General features: G+C 36.3%; 1 protein-coding gene across 2 annotated transcripts in view; it reads right to left on the minus strand.

Annotated features, from left to right (window-relative positions):
• LOC134793541 (protein vein) overlaps positions 1-21,314 on the minus strand; it is an 83,402-nt gene extending 62,088 nt beyond the window's left edge. The window contains exon 1 of one of the 2 annotated variants that reach the window (XM_063765149.1): positions 20,823-21,314. In XM_063765149.1, coding sequence (XP_063621219.1) covers positions 20,823-21,237 — 415 coding nt within the window. In that variant the 5' untranslated portion in view covers positions 21,238-21,314. The remainder of the gene's footprint in view (positions 1-20,822) is intronic. The other variant, XM_063765148.1, reaches the window with a different exon arrangement.
• Between the last annotated feature and the right edge of the window lie 1,097 nt (positions 21,315-22,411).

Genomic DNA, 22,411 nt, shown 5'->3' on the forward strand with positions numbered 1-22,411 from the left:
AACAAGGAAATTGGGATGAAACTGTAGTAAATAGTGTAGTTGGGTAGGTACATTGGGTATTTTCAAGTAATCGTTGGTGCTTTGAGAGCAAAAGTTGAAATATAATGACCGCACATAATCTTTACAAGATATAATTTTGTATAAGTACCTAGTAAGTAGTTACTATTTTACCTCTGTATATACTACGTAAGTACGTAACTGTACTGTACGTTGTTTGTAAAAAAAACAACAGGCTGCACTCCGGAAGTGCCGGCAGAAGTGAAAACTCAACGACATTGTAACTCAAAATATTAATAACAGCGCCATCTAGTGCAAAATGTCTGCAGCACTATGTATAATTGAGGTTAACGCCATCTAGCGTTATTTCGTCGCATTACTTGAAACCCCTAAGCACATAACTGTGAGTACTAGAGTTATATTAATACCAGTTTGAGGGAAACTCACTAGATGGCATTTAAATCAAAAAAGAAAAACACAATGACATTGTAGCAGTGTCCGTCACACGTGACGTCAGGCAAGCGCCCTGCGCCGCCGCCTAAACGAAACAGCAGGCTCAGGCATACATTTTCGCTGCGCGGTTAAAGAGAGGGTTACGTCTTACGTCTTATACGGTCACGTGACACCTGTTACGAGTTTAATATATTTTCCCCATCACAAAAAATGCTCAGCGCCGCTAAAGAAGTTTTCACTTCAAAAACATCACATAGGTACTTCTGATAAAAGTGGGGGGGGGGGGGGGAGGCGAATGGTAATTTTCTTGAATTATTCCTAAACTGTTTATCCTAAAATTATAAACAAAATATATTTGAGATTCTCACAATGAATGTAACACGATATAGTTAGAAAAACCTTATTTTTTAATTTTCTCATTTACCCCCCAAAAGTGGCCTCCATATTTAAAAATTTTTTCAACTTAATTGGTCCAGTAGTTTCGGAGAAAATAGGCTGTGAGAGACGGACAGACAGACGCACGAGTGATCCTATAAGGGTTCCGTTTTTTCCTTTTGAGTTACGGAACCCTAAAAAGGTAAAATACTTATGTATCAAAACCGGATCGTAATGCGGATGTAAGCACACAAATCATAATAATAGGTATTTGTGTTTGTTTGCTTACACTGACTTAGGGTTAAATATTTAGTCTGGCGCGCCTAGACGGGCTTTTATGTCAGGAAGTTCAAATGAAAGTTTATTTATAATTTAATTGCGAGAAATAACTTCGCGAATAGCGAACCATATTTCAATTAGAAACGGCGGACTTGCCATTCGTTTCAAGTGTAAGGGTTTCCATAGTTGCATCCCGTTCTGAAGAAAGTAACATAAAACAGTCCATTTTTGCACTGGAAAGTAAATATGCACATTGAAAAACTATGTAAGTACAAATATAATATACAAACATCTGGGTGACTGAGCTTTGCTCGGAAAACATAATATAACAACTCAAAAATGCGCGTTTTCCCAGAGATAAGACCTAGTTAGATCGATTTTTCGGCCCCGAAAACCCCCATATACCAAATTTTATCGAAATTGTTAGAGCCGTTTCCGAGATCCCCGAAATATATAATATATGTAAAGTAGCGATAAATAGTATTTTGACAAACGAACTTCTTTCAATATGTTTATGAATAGGGTATATATTTAATCATTACGTTACGATTATATTTTATTCACCCTTCATTTGTTACGTTTCCACTTAGATTACTAGAACTGAAAAAGAGACTTAGAATTTAAACTGATAATTTGCGCTACAGGTAGATCAAAAGTATTTTGACACTTTAATTAAATGCTTTTGCTGAACTGGCAAGACGGTTAAAAAAAAACATTTCATTAATATTTAATGGCATATCCTCTGGCTTTCCTCACAGCAGTAAATCGAGACGGCATAGAGTCCCCTAACTTCTGTATATGATCATATAGTATGTTCGCCCATTCTTACTGAAGACCTTGGAAAAAACCCCATTGTTTGAATTATTTCTGCACCTCACACTGGACGATCCAACGCTTTCTATAAAAGCTCTATACTCTATAGCATTAAGATCAGTTTTGACTAGGCCACTCAAAAACCTAGATTTTTTTGCATTAAAGAAGCCTTTACATGACCGGATTTGTGTTTGAGGTCGTTATCATGCTGAAAAACCCAGCGAAGTGGCATATTTTCTTTTGTATATGGTATCATTTGTGTGTTGAGTAAATTTTCATATACATATCGATCCATTATCCCATCAATTCGTACGAGAGGCCCGGCTCCATGGCGAGAAAAATATCGCCAAGCCATTACGTTAGGGCCACCAATGCAACCAGGCTAGACTGGGTGGGTACCTGGTATCGCACAACGTGTCTTTTGTCATGGTATAATAATATACTCCGCCTGGTAGGTACTCCATTCCGAGATTCGCGTATGACCTAACTGACACGCGCCTACGTCATCATGCTGTTTACAGGTTCTCAAACTTTGAAATGTGGGAGAATTTTAACCAACGGTGAAAATTATTTTAACGGCATTAATTTTAAGTTATTCATGTAGAAACATAGTAAAATAAAACAAATCTAATGTATTAAATTAAACTTTATTTATCTATACATGACAAACGTTTGAAAAACTAATTCACAGTTACACATTAATTACCAAGCTTACGACGTGAAAAGTTTGGAAAACACTGCGACTGCTGACACTGAGCGAGAAGGAAATAACAATTAACACGCGTTCGACAAGGACGGTCAGGGCATGAAGTTATCTAGATCCGAATTGTCAAATGTGCACAGCGCTATCCTGTGTTGCCAGTAGTATAAACAGATTACCCGAAAGTCTGAAATTTCTTTCGTGAATCGGAAGATATTGCTCACGAGTAATTAAAAATGACGTGTTATTGTAAAATTTAAGCTAAAATACATATAAATGAAAATTATAAAATTATAAAGAAATATTTTAACTTATTAACCATAGGTATAATGTACCCATGTAACATGTTATGTTGAAATAAAGTGGCAATGTTATTGTGACGTAGGCGCGTGTCACTTTGGGAATGGAAGACCATGTTTTATTAGACCATGTCTTTTGTTATTAGGACGACGCACATACTTGATACCAACCGACGAAATTAAATTAAACTTGCTTTCGTCACTCCATAAAGTTTTTGATCAATCGGAACTTGTCGACAACTTGTCACGAATCGCGAATGCTAATTGGGATAGGGTAACTTGTTGATCAATGAAACACTAAAAGTTCAAGCCTTTCTATCTCTGGTGTTTTTAAAGTTATGAGTGTGACATTTCGTATGAAGATAAACAATTTCGTTGGCTATCATATGGCATTCTTGGTTTCTACTTACCTGTAACAGTTCCTGTGTTATAAGCCTTTTTTTGAAAAATGAGTTTTATTTCATTGTGTACTTGTGCATGTTTTCAATGAAACACTCTGATTTTTACAGTGAAACAAATGTAATAATTATAGTCTACCATGAAACATCGTTAATAAACATTGAAACGGTGTAATAAATAAGTGACATTAATACATACGAGTATATGCTTTCACTCAATTAATGAGAAAGGAAAGGAGAAAATAGTGGTAGGCTGAAATTAGTTATTTAAAAGGTTTCCGACATATGGAATCATTATAAGATTGCTGATATATCTAAAAGCGAAAGACTTGTTTCATTGTACACACACCTGAGTTTCATTGTGAATCGAAAATCTGGTCGGCAGGTACGGCATGCTGCGAAAAAGGCGCCTTTTATGTCCACGGAGCATGATTGCCAACTAGGTAGACGCGGGAGGGTTTTGAGCATCTCCATGCTTGATTTCATACACTTTCTTGCAACATAGTGTTTATACACGACTGTTTCAATGTAAGACATGTGTCCTTAACCTTGCCATCAATGAAACATTCAACATATAAGCCATCCTATCTCAGCCATTCCTAAAGTTAAGTATCTTATATTTTGTCATATGATAAACAAATTATTACCAATTATCATGGTATTTTAGTTTCACAAATTTAGCACATAGGTTTTAATTATTTAAAAAAATAATGAGTTTCTTTCATTGTGTGCTGGTACTGGTGTTCAGTGAACATCATGTTTCATTGTATACTACATAAAAATGTTTCATTGTGAGACTAGGGGGTGTTTTTTTAATCAATTAATAAAAACTGCACCAAAGAGTGAAAGAAATTTAAAAATATTTAGCTCCAAATAAACTTTAATACACATAGAGCATAACAAAAACTTAAAAAACGCCAAACTCGAGTCTATATCTTGGTAAAAAATTGCGAAACTTAAATGAAAAAAATTACTTTTGTTGCACGAATTCACAATAATGCTCGTAGCAGCGTGCTCCTTCTCCGAGGCGCGCTCGTGTTTTGGGGAGGTGCTGGGGGTCCCTGAGCCTGCCCTTGCTTGACAGACGGCACTAGCTGGTAACACCTAGTTTCCGAGATATCGCAAAGTTACACTGTGTCCGATTGTTTCAATGTAGAACAACTGACCCTACCTTATTCTTTGCTGAAATATGTATATTTTTTTTAATGGGCGTCGACCATGTAATCCATGCTCTATTAAGAGTAGTTTAATAGTAAAAGCAACAACCTTTACGTTATAGTTTTTTTTTAGTTAAAGTTTAATTGTTACTGTACGCTTCCATGGGTGTTCTACTGAAATCTTTTTTATTACACGATCAGTTGTAGTTTTTCGAGGACAACCGCTTCTATGCTTATTTGTGATGCAGTTTCGAGCCTTGAACTGCTTATTCCAGACAGAAATCAGATGCAGTGATACACCAAAAGTCCGCGAAACCTCAGCTTGCTACTTATCTTTCTAAAGTGCAGCCGCACCAGCTTGCTTGAAATCGTTCAAATATTTATGCTTTATGTTTGGCATATTAAGAGAAGTATTCAGATGTAATTACTTCCAAAATATTTAAATTCTGCTGCTCTGTTCTCAAAAAAATTGTAAAAAAGAACCGTGTCTAAATACTTTTGAACCCGTAAATTGTCATTTGTTGTTGCCAAGTTTATATTTTCATTCGATGAAACTAAGCTTTTTACGTGTTTCAAGAAGCTTTTAAGCCATTGATTAAATTATCAAAAATTCATTTGAAAAAACTAATATATTTCATACAATATCAAAGTTATTACTTATTATCATTGTCAAAATACTTTTGGTCGCTACTGTACTTAAATAAATAAATAAATAAACAAGAATTGCTCGTTTAAAGATAAATATTAGATAAAGGATAAAAAGGCCAATTCTAACATATTATTTCGTGATTATCGTTGTATTTACATAATGCGTGGCGATATTCACCCTCAACGGCAAAGTTGGACCAATTCACGGTAGCTATATAATACCATCACCACCTATAATTCGGCAAAATATAAAATTATTTAGACAGATACACGCGGAGCTGATCCCATATCACTACACCTTATAAAACAAAGTCCCCCGCCGCGTCTGTCGGTTTCTGTGTATGTATGTTCGCGATAAACTTAAAAACTACTGAACGGATTTTCGTGAGGTTTTCACATATCAATAGAGTGATTCTTGAGGAAGTATATATAAATAATTTGTTAAGGTTTTGTGTAACCCGTGCGAAGCCGAACCGGGTCGCTAGTGTGCTATATTTTCTAGTTTTGGTACTACAGGTACGTACTCCAAAAAACCTACGATATGGCGATTAATTTTGAGTGTAGGTATTTTGTAGAGCACGTTAGAGGGTAAATAGTTATTTACACGCTCTGTACTTGAATCGATTTAATTGAATATTAGTCTAACCTTTCAGTCCTTAAATAAAAAGCAAGGCATATTTTTTATATTTCTTGCAGTTCATTACAATAATTACTTAACGAAAGTTGTATACTTCTCAGTTTGAGGTAAAAAATCAGGAGGCAGACGTAAACATTTCATTGAGTGTCATTATTGAACCTCTAATAAATTAGGTAAAGCAGGATATCAGTGCAATGCTGTGTAGTTTTATCACATTTATCATATGTATATTAATTTTTATGGATAATGCCCTAAATGGTTTAAACAATATTAGCACCTTTTTCCAAACTTGTCTACTACTCGTACCGCGTGCCTTAGTACAAAGGATTTAAATATTAAACCGTACTATAATCGGAATAATAAATACATTTTTCATTGATTTATTCAGTTGTGACAGGTTCTTACACGTTTTAGATTAATGTGTTAATGTCAAAGTACGGCCCTATAAGCTGAATCGATTGGCAGGTATGTACTTTATGTTTGTACCAAGATACAAGCGGTAGCGGATAACATAAACTATAAAATATGTAAAAAATTCTGGTAAAACTATCGTATCAGAATGCTTTAGCAAGGTGAAAAAGAAGTGATATGAAGGAAAGACACGAACATGAATATTTCGGCAAATAGGACAGCGTGAGATGCGCTAGAAGCTCAATTATAATTCTCCTCACCATTATGGGTGTGCCATCTGCTACGCTATAATAATAAGAATTTAGTCAATTCCAATTGTCAAGAAACAGGCCTAAGAAGTTCCCAAATATGTAGTGTAGATTTTTTTGTTTCTTGACACGTCTCCTGTGTTGAATCTTACGTTTATTTTTTATTTTTAATATTCGAACGTCTTAACTTCTTTACTTTTGTAGACAATTTTTTGAAGAATTGGCTATACGACAGGAAGATAATAATGGAATTTCCAGTTATTTGACAGAGGTACAGTTAGTGTCCCAACTCACCATACTAGCTGTAAAGAAAAGTGGATATACTTACGCTAGGGCACCGACTGTACCAGATAATAGAACACTACATCGTCATTAATATGTACTTTTTCGAAATTGTGTCTACGAAAGTGATTCATATTTCATATATTACTGTTGGAACTTTATAGCTGCAGATATAGCTTTATAGAGCATATATAGAGTTGGTGATAACTTAATAAAGTTGGTGAATTTCGTTGATGTCGTTGCAGTATTACTGTCATGAATGTTTAATCTATCACTCTTTTTATAGAGAAGATTGACACAGTGCCATCTCCGGCGTCAACGCTGCCGCAGTAACTCTGCTTCGTTAAGCTTGAGCTCCTTGTGTAAGGTGTCCATGTAGTACTGTTTAAATAGCGCCTGCTAATGCGTTAAATAATCATGAATTTTACTTTTTCCCGTATCTTGTGACTTGATCCACGGGCAAGATGCACGGCCGAGGCCGGCCTTACGTATTAGGCGTGCGTATGCGCGCAGCGTGCGCAATGAGCCCTACTCCACTAGATAATATCAGTACTACTCGCGGCTTGCTTCTACGAGTTTGCGAAGGATTCTTGGATTTTCTTTAACTCAGTTCAGTTGATACGAGTAGCTGAACTTGCTACAGGGTCGTTTGAAGTGGTGGAATGCTCGTTTGAGGTGGCTTGTAGGGTTACCAGATGTCAGGAATTTTCCTGACATAGGTATCAGGAAAATATTCGCAAATCAGGAATTTTGTCAGGAAATTCCAAATTAGGATCTGGTAACCCTATCTGCATGTGAATACATAGAGTCGGCTAGTGCTCCTCCTGCTTTTTGCTTTTTGGCTAACCAAATTGTATAAGATAAAGATTAGGCATTATACTAGTTGAAAAGTTTTACTATTACTTATTTGAATTGGATAATTAATTATTACAATAAATAAGTAGCGCTGTTTTAATTTAATTTTAATTTGACAATACTTTTGCTTTCTTGCTTGTATATTCAATTACCACAAATATATTTGCGAAATTTAACATTGTTCTCGTTTTAAGGTTTCTAAGAAATTTTTGAATTTTCCATTTAACTGGCCGTATTTGGGGCAATGAGTCATCATTATACTTATCAGCCGATATGATGATTAGATGATTACCTATTGATATTCGGACTGACTACTAGACTATAAAGGGCTTGATACTCTTTTTCTATTTGCTTTGTTTAATAGTCTCGTATTTATATTGTGTATTACTCATTCGTGGCATATTTTACGACCTTAGGATAAACTAATGTCGAGATAGTACGATGGTCCAGATAAAAACATTGTCATTGTAAATTGATTTTAATGGTTAAACACTTGTTTTTTCTCTTTATCGCACGCATAACTGTAATTCCTGGCGTGTTGGCTTTTTCAACGTTGCCTTATCGGTTCCGTGGGAAATGACTACATTGTGCACGTAAACGGTTTACCGAGACAACGACAATGCCAAGTTAATTTATACAATCCTATATGCCGTGGCAAAATGGTAAGGGTAACATTGTCACAAATAAACTAAAGATAAACTGTAGTTAGCACTACACTGACACATTCATTGTATATTTTTTATTAATATTAATTGTGTGGAAAAATTAAATCATACTTTAGGTTTATTGTTTCAATAAATAAATTGTAATTATGGCTTGTTTTAGTTTTAAATGCAATAAACCGCGCACAATACTTTTATAGAAAAAATGCAACACGTAGTAAATTGATTTATTCTTTCCCTCATATGTTAACACATGACAAGTTCATAGTAACGTCAGCGTGATCGGCACATTCTAAATCTCTAGCCCATTATATTAAGGTCTAAGTTAATTAAACCTATCTGCAAAGACAACTTGTCGAGATTGCGTTTTGTTTTACAGTTATTGGAGTTTTAAGCATTTAACATTAAGGTTGTTAATAGCTTGCCTACAGTGTATTATAAGCTGGTAGCGTTGTAACGGAGCCCCGACCGAGAGAGGTATTTGTGACGCAGGGTAAAAAGTGGCAGTGGCCATATTCGTGGTCTAACGATTATTACTTGGACCAATGCGGAGATGCGTCCGTAAACTCGATACGATTTGTTCGGCCTGAGGATAAATGGCGGCGTAACATAGCTGATACTATATCAGAAAGAGTATAATGTTTCAGCATACAAGTAAAATTTCAAATCCAAAACCCTAATCTCCATGCTGAAATAGCCTCCGGTGAAATCCGCAACTTTCAGAGTCTTTCGGAGGATATTGAATTATATGAAACATCAAAAATGCACAATGTTAAAATAGGGGATAAATATTATTACGTTCTTGGGGATTTTTTACCAGATTATTACGGAAAAAACAGGTTTTTATTCTTATTAAATACGTGTATTCCACGATAGAGTTGGAATTACCCACCTTTTTTGATGTGTAAAGCATAGTAGCTATTTACTTCAAAATTATGTTATGGAAATCTTGTTCAGAAGGTACAATAAAATATTTAAGTAGGTAGTAATTTATTTAGCAACAATGTTTAAGGATATAAATAAGGTATTAGCAATTATTGTGTGAAGATTGATTATGATTTTTATTTGCTTTTTGGTTAAGACTTGACATTGAAGATATTAAAAAAATATGTCCCCACTAATGAATAATCTACTATGCTAATTATAATATTCATAAAAACGATCGCGTCGATCGCGAGTTTTAACGGGGGAACAAAAGCGCCGCGAAAAAAATCACACTTGCCGCGATACCACGTTGGATGGGGATGGCCAACTTCTGCACCTGATCCGTGGTGGTATTTTTGAAAAAAATATTATATTTAGCATAGTAGATTTTTCATTTGCGTGGACATATTTACTAAAAAAAATTAATTACATTTAGCATATAAGTTTATTTATAGATTTAGATATATTTAAGTTATGGTTTTATGATTGTACTTATATATACAACAAATCTCAAAAAGTTCCACGTTGCCGCACTGTGGCATCAGAAAGAACTGTGGCGCTTTTGGAAACTATTTATTAATGAAACTGTAGTGATGCATAGGTAGCTAAATGTAAATATAACCAAAAACTCAATACAAAACGGTGTTTCATTTTTTTCCTTTATTATTATCCAAAAGGAAGCGACTTGGTGAGTGATATGCGACACGTGATGGAAACTCACTCTCACATTGACATAAACACAGGCCCCTGTTACATTGCAAAATGAGCTTTGAGATGTACCGCGTGAGCTTGATTTCTAATTTGTCGTTTGCATGCAGTCGTACAGTCTGTGAATCCTAAAATAATATTTCAGTTCGAACCACTTCTGAGGTTGCGTAAGAGATATTATAAAAGAAGCGTAAGGCAAGCAGGCGAAATAGGATTTTATAAGACTTTATAAAACGGACTAGGATAAATTAGGGGATTTAGACAGGTGAAATTCTATATAATCCGATTAGCACTTCTCTGTAAGACTAGCTAGCAACTAGCAACGGTCCTCACAACCAGGCACACAACACTCAACTGAGAGGAATTTGGTTCTTTTTAAGGTGAAAGATCTTCCTCAACGGCTATACCAAATGTTCCTTTAATGTCTATTTATTAATGACATGATCGATATTTAACACTAAGAATGCTAAATTAATCCAGTCAGTTTTTCTTAGATGACTGAGGACTTCTACATTTGTATGGATAATCAGTAGGTAATGTCCTAGTATAGCCTTAATTTCCGATCAGTACCCAATCTTCCTATTACGGCGCGGCGCCAGCGATGTGTCCGTCTATCTGTCGCTACGTGAGCAGTATATTAGTAACATTATTTATATCAGTTATTTCGTTAGGTTTGCTAACTTTTACTATTCTATATTTTAGTTGACATTGTAATTAAGGCACCTCGGTTGTTCAGATTCCTTGTGTTTCTGGACTTAGATTTATTCAAAGTTATAAAATTATCTAATTTCAGTATTCTGATTGAATAACTTTAAATCACAGCCTACATATAAAAGCATTAGGTAGGTATTTGCTTGTGACAATAATGATGCTCAAGTAGAATGTCGGGAATCGCTTTAAAGGTAAAAGTTAGGGATCGCTCGACATGATTGCCCATTGCCCTCACCCTGACCAGTCTCGTTAATCAACGGTGACATTCAGTATTGGGGTCATCACCAGAGCTTTCTTTAACATAATTTTCGACCGACATTTCACTGACCGCTCCCCTCAATTAATTCTAAATGTCATACGTATCGGACTTTTTGGTCAAAAGCATTTAAGGGATAAGAGTTCAGCGGTTTTTTTTGAAAGCCTATGTTACATATAAATATTACACAATTTATATAACTTCTGTACTTTTGTACGTATTGTCCCTGTAAGCCGAGCAAGTTCGCTATGTGAATAAGTACTTACAGAAGACTAATGGAAAATCCAGTTTTATAAACCATTTTTGCCATATATTTTATGATGGATATTTCATATTTTTAGGGTTCCGTACCCAAAGGGTAAAAACGGGACCCTATTACTAAGACTCCGTTGTCCGTCCGTCCGACCGTCCGTCTGTCACCAGGCTGTAACCGTGATAGCTACGCAGTTGAAATTTTCACAGATGATGTATTTCTGTTGCCGCTGTAACAACAAATACTAAAAAGTACGGAACCCTCGGTGAGCGAGTCCGACTCGCACTTGTCCGCTTTTTTAACATTTGGTCTTGCAATAGAATATGTTCGATACAATGAAGGAGACTATCAATTTAATGTCCGACACGTTTTTAAAGGTAGGTTTGTTTTCACTTTACCTAGGTAATATGAAACTGAAAACATTAAGTGAAAAAACTCATCGAAACGTTGATTAAACTATAGTTTACTGCATTTTTACCCGCTTTCTTTCATCACAGAACACTGCCCTCGACATTTTGCGGCGAATCCATCTGGACACGTTACGCAATGCGCCCGCGCTGTATCATTAACGTATTCATTAATATCGGGAGCCCTCAATCAACGTGGACGTTAACTCCACCTGTATGCGATCTAAGGCTGCATTTACACCTTTTTGTGAGGGTTCCCGAGAAAATAAACAGTCTGGGTAGTTGGGTACCCGTGAATGCCTTCGTTTATGTTTAAGCGACAGTTCAGTTATCGTTGAGTTGGTTTAAAACTAAATGATAAAACATTGTTTCAACGATTAAAGCTGTGTAATCTAAATTATAACTGAAAAAGGGCTCGACCGATTTTAATGATTTCTGATCTGTTGGGTTCGTCTCTGGCCCGATTAGCATAATAACTATAAAAAAAATCACGAAAATAATGCTGAAGAAACATATATGCCTGGCTGTAGGTACTTATTCGTAGACGTTATCATGGATATCGTTTTCTAGGTTCTCGAAGTGCTGATTTCAAAATATAAGACCATTTTTTAATCCAAGATGGCGGATAGAACAGATATTTTCGTAAAAGTAGGCTTCGTATGTATTCTAGGTTGGAGAGAGTGTAGATTCCGAAAAGTATGGGATTCATTGTTTGGCGGTATGGAGTTGGCCGGGTCATCAAAAATTTTCAGACAAATTACTGAAGTGGACAGTTTTTTTTGAACATCAGGAATTTGTCTGCCAAAACACATGTTAAAAGTAAGTACTTACTTAGTAATTATTTATCACGATCCAATTAAACGTAAAACTTGGAATACCCCGTTAGCACTGATATAAATGTCAAGCACCTTTTGCACGTCCCTAAAACCCGTTGGTCACAATATAAATAAAGGCAGTACGAAGGAGATTAATTCACCGGCTGCGGTAGGGCGTAATCACCAGGCATTAGCGGCCACCCGTACTGAAATGCAGCCTTGTAACAAAACGTACGCGGCCAAAGGAAAAACGCACTAAATCAGTACGTAGCCCGTAGATGTTACAAGGTTTTTGCTTGGCGTAAGCCGCACTTGCAGATGAGGAAGCCAGAAGTGTGATGATGGCGCTAACGTTTTGACCTGTCTCTGTAAGATAACAAATTGTCCATTTGTTGGCTATAAAAGGTATTCCGACTTCATAAAAGTACATACTCGTATTAGGAATAAAGGAGTAAAGATGTGAATAGAAAAAAAAACTACGATATTTTGGTAACAGGTACAGGTACAGGTGGTTTGATATTCAGGTTGTAATTAGTGAAAGTGAAAAACTAGGTAGCTTATATTTAAAAAAATCTCCTATTTAAAAAATGTTACCGAAATTTTTTAAGACAATAGGCAGATTTAAAAAAAATACAATGCAATAAAACTAAGCAATTCCAAAAATAACTCTTGAGGTAGACTCAAAGAATTTGGTTGGTAGCGAGAAATTCCTAAGGTCGGCTTTTAGTTTCTTAAAAGACCTACAAACTTGACACTAAGTCTGCGTGCTTTGCGTGTGATTCACAAGTTGGACTGCCATACACAAGTTGTCAATAAGCTAGCCCAAAAAAAAAAAAGTCTACTGTTTTTTACGCTTTAAGCACAGCGTTGCCGCCGATATTTTAATACAAATTGTGTTAACCTGGATCATCACTACACCTTATAAGTTATAAAACAAAGTCCCCCGCCGCGTCTGTCTGTTTGTATGTTTGTTCGCGATAAACTCAAAAACTATTGATCGGATTTTCATGCGGTTTTCACCTATCAATAGCGTGATTCTTGAGGAAGATACAATTTGTATTTGTGTATAATTTGTTAACCCGTGCGAAGCCGGGGCGGGTCGCTAGTGTAATTCGTTGAGTCACTTGCGAGGTGTTTTGAAGAGTTAGGTAAATCAGCCAGACAGACGGATGCCGCAGACAACCCGTCTATTTGTAAATGACGGGAATACCTAGACGACATTATGTGACAGATTAAAGTTTAATATAAAATATTCGCTCGCTTGCGACGTTTTTATATAAACAAAACCGAATTAGCAATGTATTTTCGGCCGTCGAGTTTGTAGGAGTTATTTTTCGTCCGTAAGCTTATATACGAATAAAAATAATGTTGTCTGCTATGCTGTCCTTAGTATAAATGCTATTTTTACAAATTGAAGAATGTCTGAACTAACTTTTATTTAAAAATCGATTTTCAACCACATTTTCATTTCACAATATTTTGATTGACTTCACATTTTACAAAATATATGAGTTATGAAACTATTGAAATTCAAAAAAATATTGGAGTTGTTACTAACTAGGGTTCCGTTCCAAAGGATGCCAAATATTTCTAAGGTTCTACTGTCTGTCTAAGTGTCTAAGTAATAATATTTCATCATTATCATTACGAGTAAATACTGTGACACTGTCCGCTCTCGCGCAGGGAGTAACGCTCGGGTCGGATATACGCGTTAGTCGCAAGGCCACGGTTCGAATCCCGTCATTGTCATCGATCAATACCCGATATGGTGCCCATTACTATATGGGGACTCTAACAGCGGGGCTGACCGCGCATGTAAGCGAAACTCGATTATAAAGATAATAAATCATTATAACTATCGTTTTTATTGGAATTGATAAACGATGACCCGGAAGAGCAACTTATCGTTACCTACTCGCCAGATGTCTCATTTCATGAAGTTTTGCAAGTGCTGTATTTTGTTTTTGATCTAGTCATAATAATTTTGACATCTGGTCATATCGTGTAAAAGCCATGATACGAACCTACATAGATACCTATTTGTACAGCTGTAAATGCGAAACAAACCTTATCATTTCACTAATCTATTGCATTTTACTATTACAATAGTTAAATGCAATAGATTAGTGAAATGATAAGGTATGTTTTCATTTTACGGTTGATGGAGACACCATGTCATGTATGACCATATCGAGAATGGCAATTAATTATGTACAGTTTGACATAATCATAATATATATGCAGATAAATGGTAAAGTCATCATGTAGTTGGGTAAAGTTGTAATGGTCGAAAATAAAGAGTGATTCAAATTAAGTCCGATTTAAATACTTTGGGGATCGTTGAACTTGGGTGTTGTTGAAATACCTAAAGGAAATTTAGCGAGATATATACCTACTCATATAACATACCTAATATACCATAGTAAATACATGCATTTTTGGTTACCAATCGTAAAAAAACTTATTTGCCTTATCAGACATCGTATTACATTTTCCAGCATTTTTGGTGCAGCAGTGGTGTTAACGGAATTGGTATAGATAATTTCAACTGAAATGGTAAATTAAGATTAATATTAAGGTAATTAACGCTAATTAATCATTGGGGTTGAAATTATTTATACCAATTCCGTTAACACCAATCCGCTGCACCAAAAATGCTGGAAAATGTACGATCACTGATTATTATACTAAATGAGTCAAGTAAAAAAATCCTACATGTACCTACACAAAAATCCTACATGTACCTACACAAAAATCCTACATGTACCTACACAAAAATCCTACATGTACCTACACAAAACACAACTACGTCAGAAAGACATGAATCTAAACAGATACCCCAGAAACGCAATTCAAAACCACCCACATAATTTTCACACAAAATGTGTTTGAGGAAAAATGGGCCGTGTATTTTCAGGTTGATCATATCGTAAAGAATTTTTTTACGAATTGTCGATTATAAAAAAAAATATCCAGGTTTTTGAGATTATAGAAACTTTCAGTATAACCTGTACGTCTACCATCAGTTTTGACATTGACATATACGCTCACGTCTACGTAACTTACTTTCTATGCATCTCGCTCGTACTCGCATATTAGTGCAAGCGAGATGTACAGAAATTAATTTACGTAGACGTGAGCGTTATGTCAATGTAAAAACTGGTGGTAGACGTACTGAGTACCTATATTTTACTACTATATTTGTGTAGGTATGTACATATAAATGTATTATTTATTGTTATGTATTATGTATTATTTATTTGTGCTGATTTATTTTTCCCTATTCTTGTTCTCCATTTATTTTTACTACCCTTATGTATGTATTTCTTCCTTACGATAATTTCTAAGACCGGCTGTTTCTAAGTTTTTTATGTAAATTTGCTGTATTTAACCATGTTTTCATTGTGCACAATAAAGAGTATTATTATTATTATATACGTAGTATTTTTATAATTTACTTGAAATTATCATTGCCAGTTGCGGAACTGAAAACATACTTGTTCCTCTCCTATTTTTAGGTTTTTCGCATATTTAGCGATTCTGTCTATTCTCATATGGATAAACCTGTAGAGTACCTACCTATTATCACCTTTCTCATAAGTGCATTTACACGTCTGTGCCTCCGTTTTTTTTATAAATAACTAAAATAAAACTCTAACCATATTACGTATGTTAATATTTAATAGGACAGTAAAGCCAGCGGAGCGTTGAAGGTATAATGGACGCCTGCCGGGGCGTAACGGCAGTTCAAAAATTAAAAGATCTTACTGTAATTGGATGAGTATTTAAACAATTAAAAATACTATGCAAGTAAATAATAACTTTAAAAAAATATAACATCCAGCCGCAAAAGTGCATGGACACTTTATGAGTGGATTCCATTCATACTACTGTTATGACAGCATAACCTATACAAACCTACCTATAGAGGTAGACACTTGTTGCTTTAGATGGTCAGTAATCTGAAAACTAATAGCTTCAGCCTATGTTCCGGGAACTTATGCCTAAAGCAGGCCACTGATGAGCCTTCCAAATGGATGCCGTTACAATGGATTCATCCAAATGGACGGCATCCTAATATTAAACATTGTACGTTTTTGACAATCACGAACCGATTTTGGATTGCAGCCACGCTATTTGGACTGTTGGAAGGCTCGTCAGTGGCCACCTTAAGGCTGACGATAAGATATTTAATCTTTCGCCTTAAATAGTAAAGATGCAAGCAATTATTGAAAACTTGTTGTCTGGGAACTTTTAAATACTATGTAGAGGCACCCGGCGTGTTGGTAAATTGGTAATAAAATTAAGCTGACAGCGACAATACAACAAACGCTATCAAATTATAACACATAATAAAATACGTGTATACACAGCTATACGTATTATATCTATTAAGTAATAAAGCAAAACAAATCATTTATTGATAAATCGCACCTTGAATTAAGTATGATGTCGGTCGTTCACCTTTCCTCAATACAAATTCACTTTTCTGGTGAACAAAACTAGAATACATACAATTACTAAACTCAATTTATCTGTTACGGTAACAGTATTTATGGAATTAGTGACTTGGGTATTATATAGTGAACGAAATATAATTTGTGCCGATCACTCAAACGACTCCGCGAATCTGTGCAAATTACATTTCGACACCCTATTATCCCGGCCACACACTCGACGACTGGCATGGGAAGTAGCGAGGGAACGAGGGAAGTAAGCAGAAACGACGATTACTTATCTTTAACTATTTAGGTTTTATTAATGATTGTAGACTGAGAACCTACTGAAGTAATTACCATAGTGACACCGATGTGGACCAAGAGGGAGACGACAGTCTTGGTCACTTGGTCAGTCAGTCGACAGTTTGACAGTCTCCCTCTTGACATTTTGTCATCATATCATATAGTACTACTATCCATACCTACTTATTCACGACTTAATGACATTATGACTCAAGTACGATGGCGCCACCAACAGAAACCATAAGTTTATAGCATTGTAATCAAAATAGGCATCTGTGACAATTATGATGTAATCACCAATTGTTCGAATAACCGTAGGTATTATTTACGATTAGTATGGAATGCGTGTTTTATTTTATCATAAACATAAATTATACAGATAATTCGGATGTATGTAGATTGATTAATGACGTTTTCACTAAACGTAGATAGGTAGGTACAAGAATCATTTTGCAGCTAAGTGAATATTGTGATGAATTCGTGGTCACTCCAGTATTATAAACTCTATCTAGGTAGGTATAGTTACTAAGTTTTTGGCGTAATAGATACGTTTTCTTTTTTTTTTGGTGGTTACCGATCATCGCCCTGTAATCTGTATCAGGAGTCGAAAACTTTTAAGAAAACAATCATCCGCAGTAGCTATCGCCAGTTTTCGGAATCGCAAAGAGCCAGAAATCCTCATATTTTTCCTACACAATTTGTAAAAATCAAGTTATTTATTTATCTTAACAACAAATTACCACTTGGGTATATCCATTCAAAATTTCATAACAAACAACTAGCCATTGTATTAAATGTATTCTTTATTTTTATCAAAACTTGATCACCAACGAATATCAATTTGTGAAATCATTTCTTTGAAACCCAGATATAATAAAAAATAAGAAGAAAGCAAAACAAAGAGTAGACAGATGATATCCAGAGATATAAACAGACCGTGTAAACATATCTACAGGCGCCTGCTCAGTGCCAGCATCTCGACACGAGTACATCTCGAATAATATGGAGTACGAAGCACTCGAGATTGTCTTGAAAGCTATGATGATGTGTATAATTGAAGCTACTTTATCACCGGTACTTGAAAATTAAAATGTTAGGATTGAAAGTGACACATTGTACCAGAGATATTCTGGAGCTCGAACGAAGAGAGAGCGCCAATAGCTCAAGGGTGAAATGGGTGCTTTCATCTGAGTTGAGCACTCAACTTTTCGTTTCGACTCTGAAGAAAGTAAATTGCTTACTAACTAAGAATTCTATAAAACATATAAAATGAGATAAATGAAGTGACCAATTTTATAAACATAGAAGTATTAAGAGAGAAAACACCATACATCATTAAATAAAGGATTTAATACATAAAACACGGAAAACAGGCGTAGCTTCAAGTAAATCACACTCCGACGCAGTAATGGCGGGCGATCCCCGTTTGACAGTCCGGGCCGCGCGCCAGTCGTAGTGTCACCATTGACACCGGCCGTAGGGCTGCGTTCGAGCAAACCACATAATCGGTTATCAGAAGTATGTAGTATGTTATCTTGTAAGTACCTTTTATTGAGCACTAAAAGTTTAAAATAAAAGGATTGTCATCGGGCAATTAACTTCTACTATGTTGGCTACGGAAGTTTAAACAAAACCCAAACATCATATTCAGATTAAGAGCTAGTTACCAAGCGTTAAAAATACTCGAACCGAAATCGTAAATATCATTGTTTAGGTTTTTCTCACATCAATCAGTGAAAGTGATAATCCCGGAAAGATAGCAAAAAACTGCTTTTAGCAATTAATAGTTTGTTATCTTTGGCTTAAAAACTAGGTATTTAACATCGCGAAAATTCTAGTTCCTTCTTTTCTGTTGCCATGATGTCTTTCAAAATAGGTTTGAATACACGTCCAATTTAAATAAGCATAGATATATTATTTTCATTAATGTAAGTGATATTTTTTTAAATGTTTTGGACGTTATAAGCATTTGCTGTTGATCAAAATGAGTTGACGTCAGTCAGTTGAGCAAAATGATCTTGACGCGACTTTATTGTTAACAGAATAAGAGCGTGTCAAGGTAATTTTGAACACCTCGCCCGCTTAGCAACTTCTGCTGCTGACTGTACTATGGCGTTGCTCTGATAACAGAGCTGGAAGGTCGATATTAGGTAATATCGAAAATTAAAATTTTGCCATAATATATATTGAGGCTTCTGTCATCTTCCTAGTTTCTTTGTCAAATGAAGGATGACAAAGCATCGGTAGTGAAGTTTGTCAGCTCAATGACACCGGGTGACCCGCACCTCAATGAAATGACGTCACGCTACGCTCTAGTTGCGACCTGTCCGATCACGTCTTGTGAATTGTCTCTATTGTCTGATTGATGTTTCAGGGTCTTAAATTAAACCAAAATGTGTAGGTATTATGATTGTGAATCCGGCTACAACTTACATTTACATCTAAATAATAGGCACCTATTCATGGAAAGGAAGAGCCTGTCGTCAGAGTTTCAGTCAGTTTTAATTAATTAGTCAATTTTAATTAATTAATGATCATAAACTTTGAGTTGCTCTTAGCCCTCGATGCATGGAGTCGTTTCGTATAATTTTTTTATTGACTGCGCAAATAAAACTTATGTTTGCGCACTTAAGACTGCAAAAGCGTTTGAAAATGGAAGATCATTTTGCCCAAGTATTAAAAAGAGCATCATTAATTATCACCATTAAAAACAAAATTTTTGTTTTTTCAAACGAACAGTTGAAGAATATTTTTAATATGAAAATAGTTTGCTAAACTTTCTTATTTAATGAATGGCTTAAATCTAAACTAGAGAATACGTTTGAATATAGCGTGCTTTGTTTTCTTATCCAAGCGTGGTTACGAAGGGTGCATAAATAAGGGCACAGCCTCGTAGACTAAAATGGACTCGTAATGGCCACTTGTTCCACGATACACCTGCCATAGGACGCGGGTAAAGGGACCTGTGCATGGACCTTGCCCTCTATGGTTTTAAAGATAACATCTTACTATCTAATGGTAAAATACTTTATTCAGATGATGTTACAAGAGTACCTAGATAAAATAGATTAAATATGACATCTTCAATTTGTAGCTGGTGCAGGATTATACATAGAAGCCGCGATGAATTAGGATATGTGTCTCCAATATCTTCATGCTATACATCAGCATCCATACAAATTACTTTACTAGATACCTATATACTTGGTTGATGTGGTTAAGCAGGGTAATCTGTAAAATTTATAAGGTAAGATCTTGGCTAATAGAACAAAAACACAACCTGCTAGTAATGTAGTCCAAATAAGAGTCTACGAATAGGTACCTATATTCCAGACATGCTAAGATGATAGCGTTTACTGGAAAATGTTTACTTGATTGGAATATATGCGTGTCTGGTCGAGAACTGAGTGTTTTACCCTACTTGTTTAAGGTAAGTATTTAAAATAAACGTAAGATTATCGTATATCGCGGTACCTCTTTGATATAGCTAGAATAGTTCAAAACATATGTTCAGAATCTCTAGTGACGTGAGCAGCTTAAATCTTGTTAAATATGTGTTCACATGGAGATTGGAAGTTGAGGAAAAATCTTATACATATGAGAGCATACAGGGTGTCCAGTGATACGTACGTGCTATCTGGGGAACACCTGAATTAGTGTTGACAACGAAAGTTATTATAAATGTGTTCCTAAGCACTTACCGAGGTAGGAAATAAGACACCCTGTACGCACGCTTCCATCACCATGTGGGCGGCTTGCCACCGCCAGGCACTATACTACACTAGCACTCACTGTATCCCGGCTTGTAGACTGCTCTGATCCTCCGCAGCAGTTTCCCAGTCCTCTTCAGCGGCGGGCCTAGCGCCACAGCCTGATGTCCGTGTCTTTCGGCAAAGACTATGTAGTTTCTTCTATTTTTCAAAGGGACTTCGAACCGCCCCGTGCACTCGCGAGGGTCCTGTGGCGGGAGTTTCAGGCGTAAGATAGAATCCTCCCGTGGCCAGTGTCCTTGCTGCCTGAGCACGCGCTTGATCTGGATGGTCGCTGCGTCTTTGGACAAGGACTGGATGCGAGCCTCAAAGGCCGCGGGCGCACGGTAGGCCCGCCAGGCGACGTCGGCGCGCTCGCAGTAGAGGCGTCTTGGCGCGGCTAGGGCGCTAGCGGCGAGGCAGAGGAGGGCCCAGTACGCCGCGCGAGCGCAATTCATCGCGCCATCGCCGCAACTCGTCCACTGGACGCGTGTGTGCCTCTCGGCGGGCGGCTCGCGACTGCGGCTGAATCACTCGCTCCGCCTACACCGAAATAGTCTGAGATACGGTTCGCACGCGACGCACACTTATCGGAGATATGCCTCGTAATTAGTAGGTAAAGTGTCGATAGCGATTGACGCCTCAGGGGAGGTGCTTATAGTTTATCCCCAATCCCCAGTTTACAATATGGACCATAATTTTTTGTTTTTAATATATGTTTCTGTTTGTAGGTATGCATAAATACTCTGTTGTAATAAAAAAATATTTTACGAAAGTATGTATCTTGTATACAGTTGAAGAAAAAAGACTTAAAGTCTCTATACATATCAAGAAAAGTCATAGTATGAGGTAAATCAAGGATCATCCTGCCTAAATAATAAATAGAAAAATTATATGGCACATTGTTCTTAAATGTTATTATAAATATCCAAATTGAAATATACAAAAATGCTAACTTCCTATAAAAACACGAAAATTTGCCATATAAATATATGACTTTGCGTTTAAATCAAACACAGTAGAAAGCATCACAGCCTCAAAGCCTCCGTAGCAAAAGTTTTCTTCTAACGGCCCGTAGCGCCTCTACGGCTGTAGCGCGTAGCTTTGACCTTGGCTACTCGTGACCTTACTACAAAGTACGTCACATTACTCGTACTCACACGTTGTATGTACGGGCACTATGGCCTTATCTCGACCTGGCCTTTCTATATGTAGGTAATAGTTAGGTAATTAGTAATACGGGATACCTAAACATTTTGTTCTAAGAACTTTCAGGAGGGTCGAAATTCATTTCACCCATGTTAAACTTTAGATTGAATTCCAAATAGGTAAGAAAATATTCTAAGGACATTATTAATCCGGCCAAAATTTCTCACAGGACCTAACGGTGACCGATTTGTCTCACATCCGGCGTAGTAAACGGCCAGGTAGCCGGTTCATTCACGAACGAACGAACTGAATGACCGGTGTTTTTTACACCCACAAAAACACCGGAATAAGGGTTTGAGAACGCACGTGCGTTTCTTGCTTTGTCGGTGTGTCGCTTAATGGGAAGGTTTGGGCAGGTCGGACAACATGGTTTGTAGAGATTTGGTACGAACCTATCATATATTTTGTACTAGGTATAGCTAT

The sequence above is a fragment of the Cydia splendana genome, chromosome 9 (assembly GCF_910591565.1).
Source record: "Cydia splendana chromosome 9, ilCydSple1.2, whole genome shotgun sequence".
NCBI lineage: Eukaryota > Metazoa > Arthropoda > Insecta > Lepidoptera > Tortricidae > Cydia > Cydia splendana.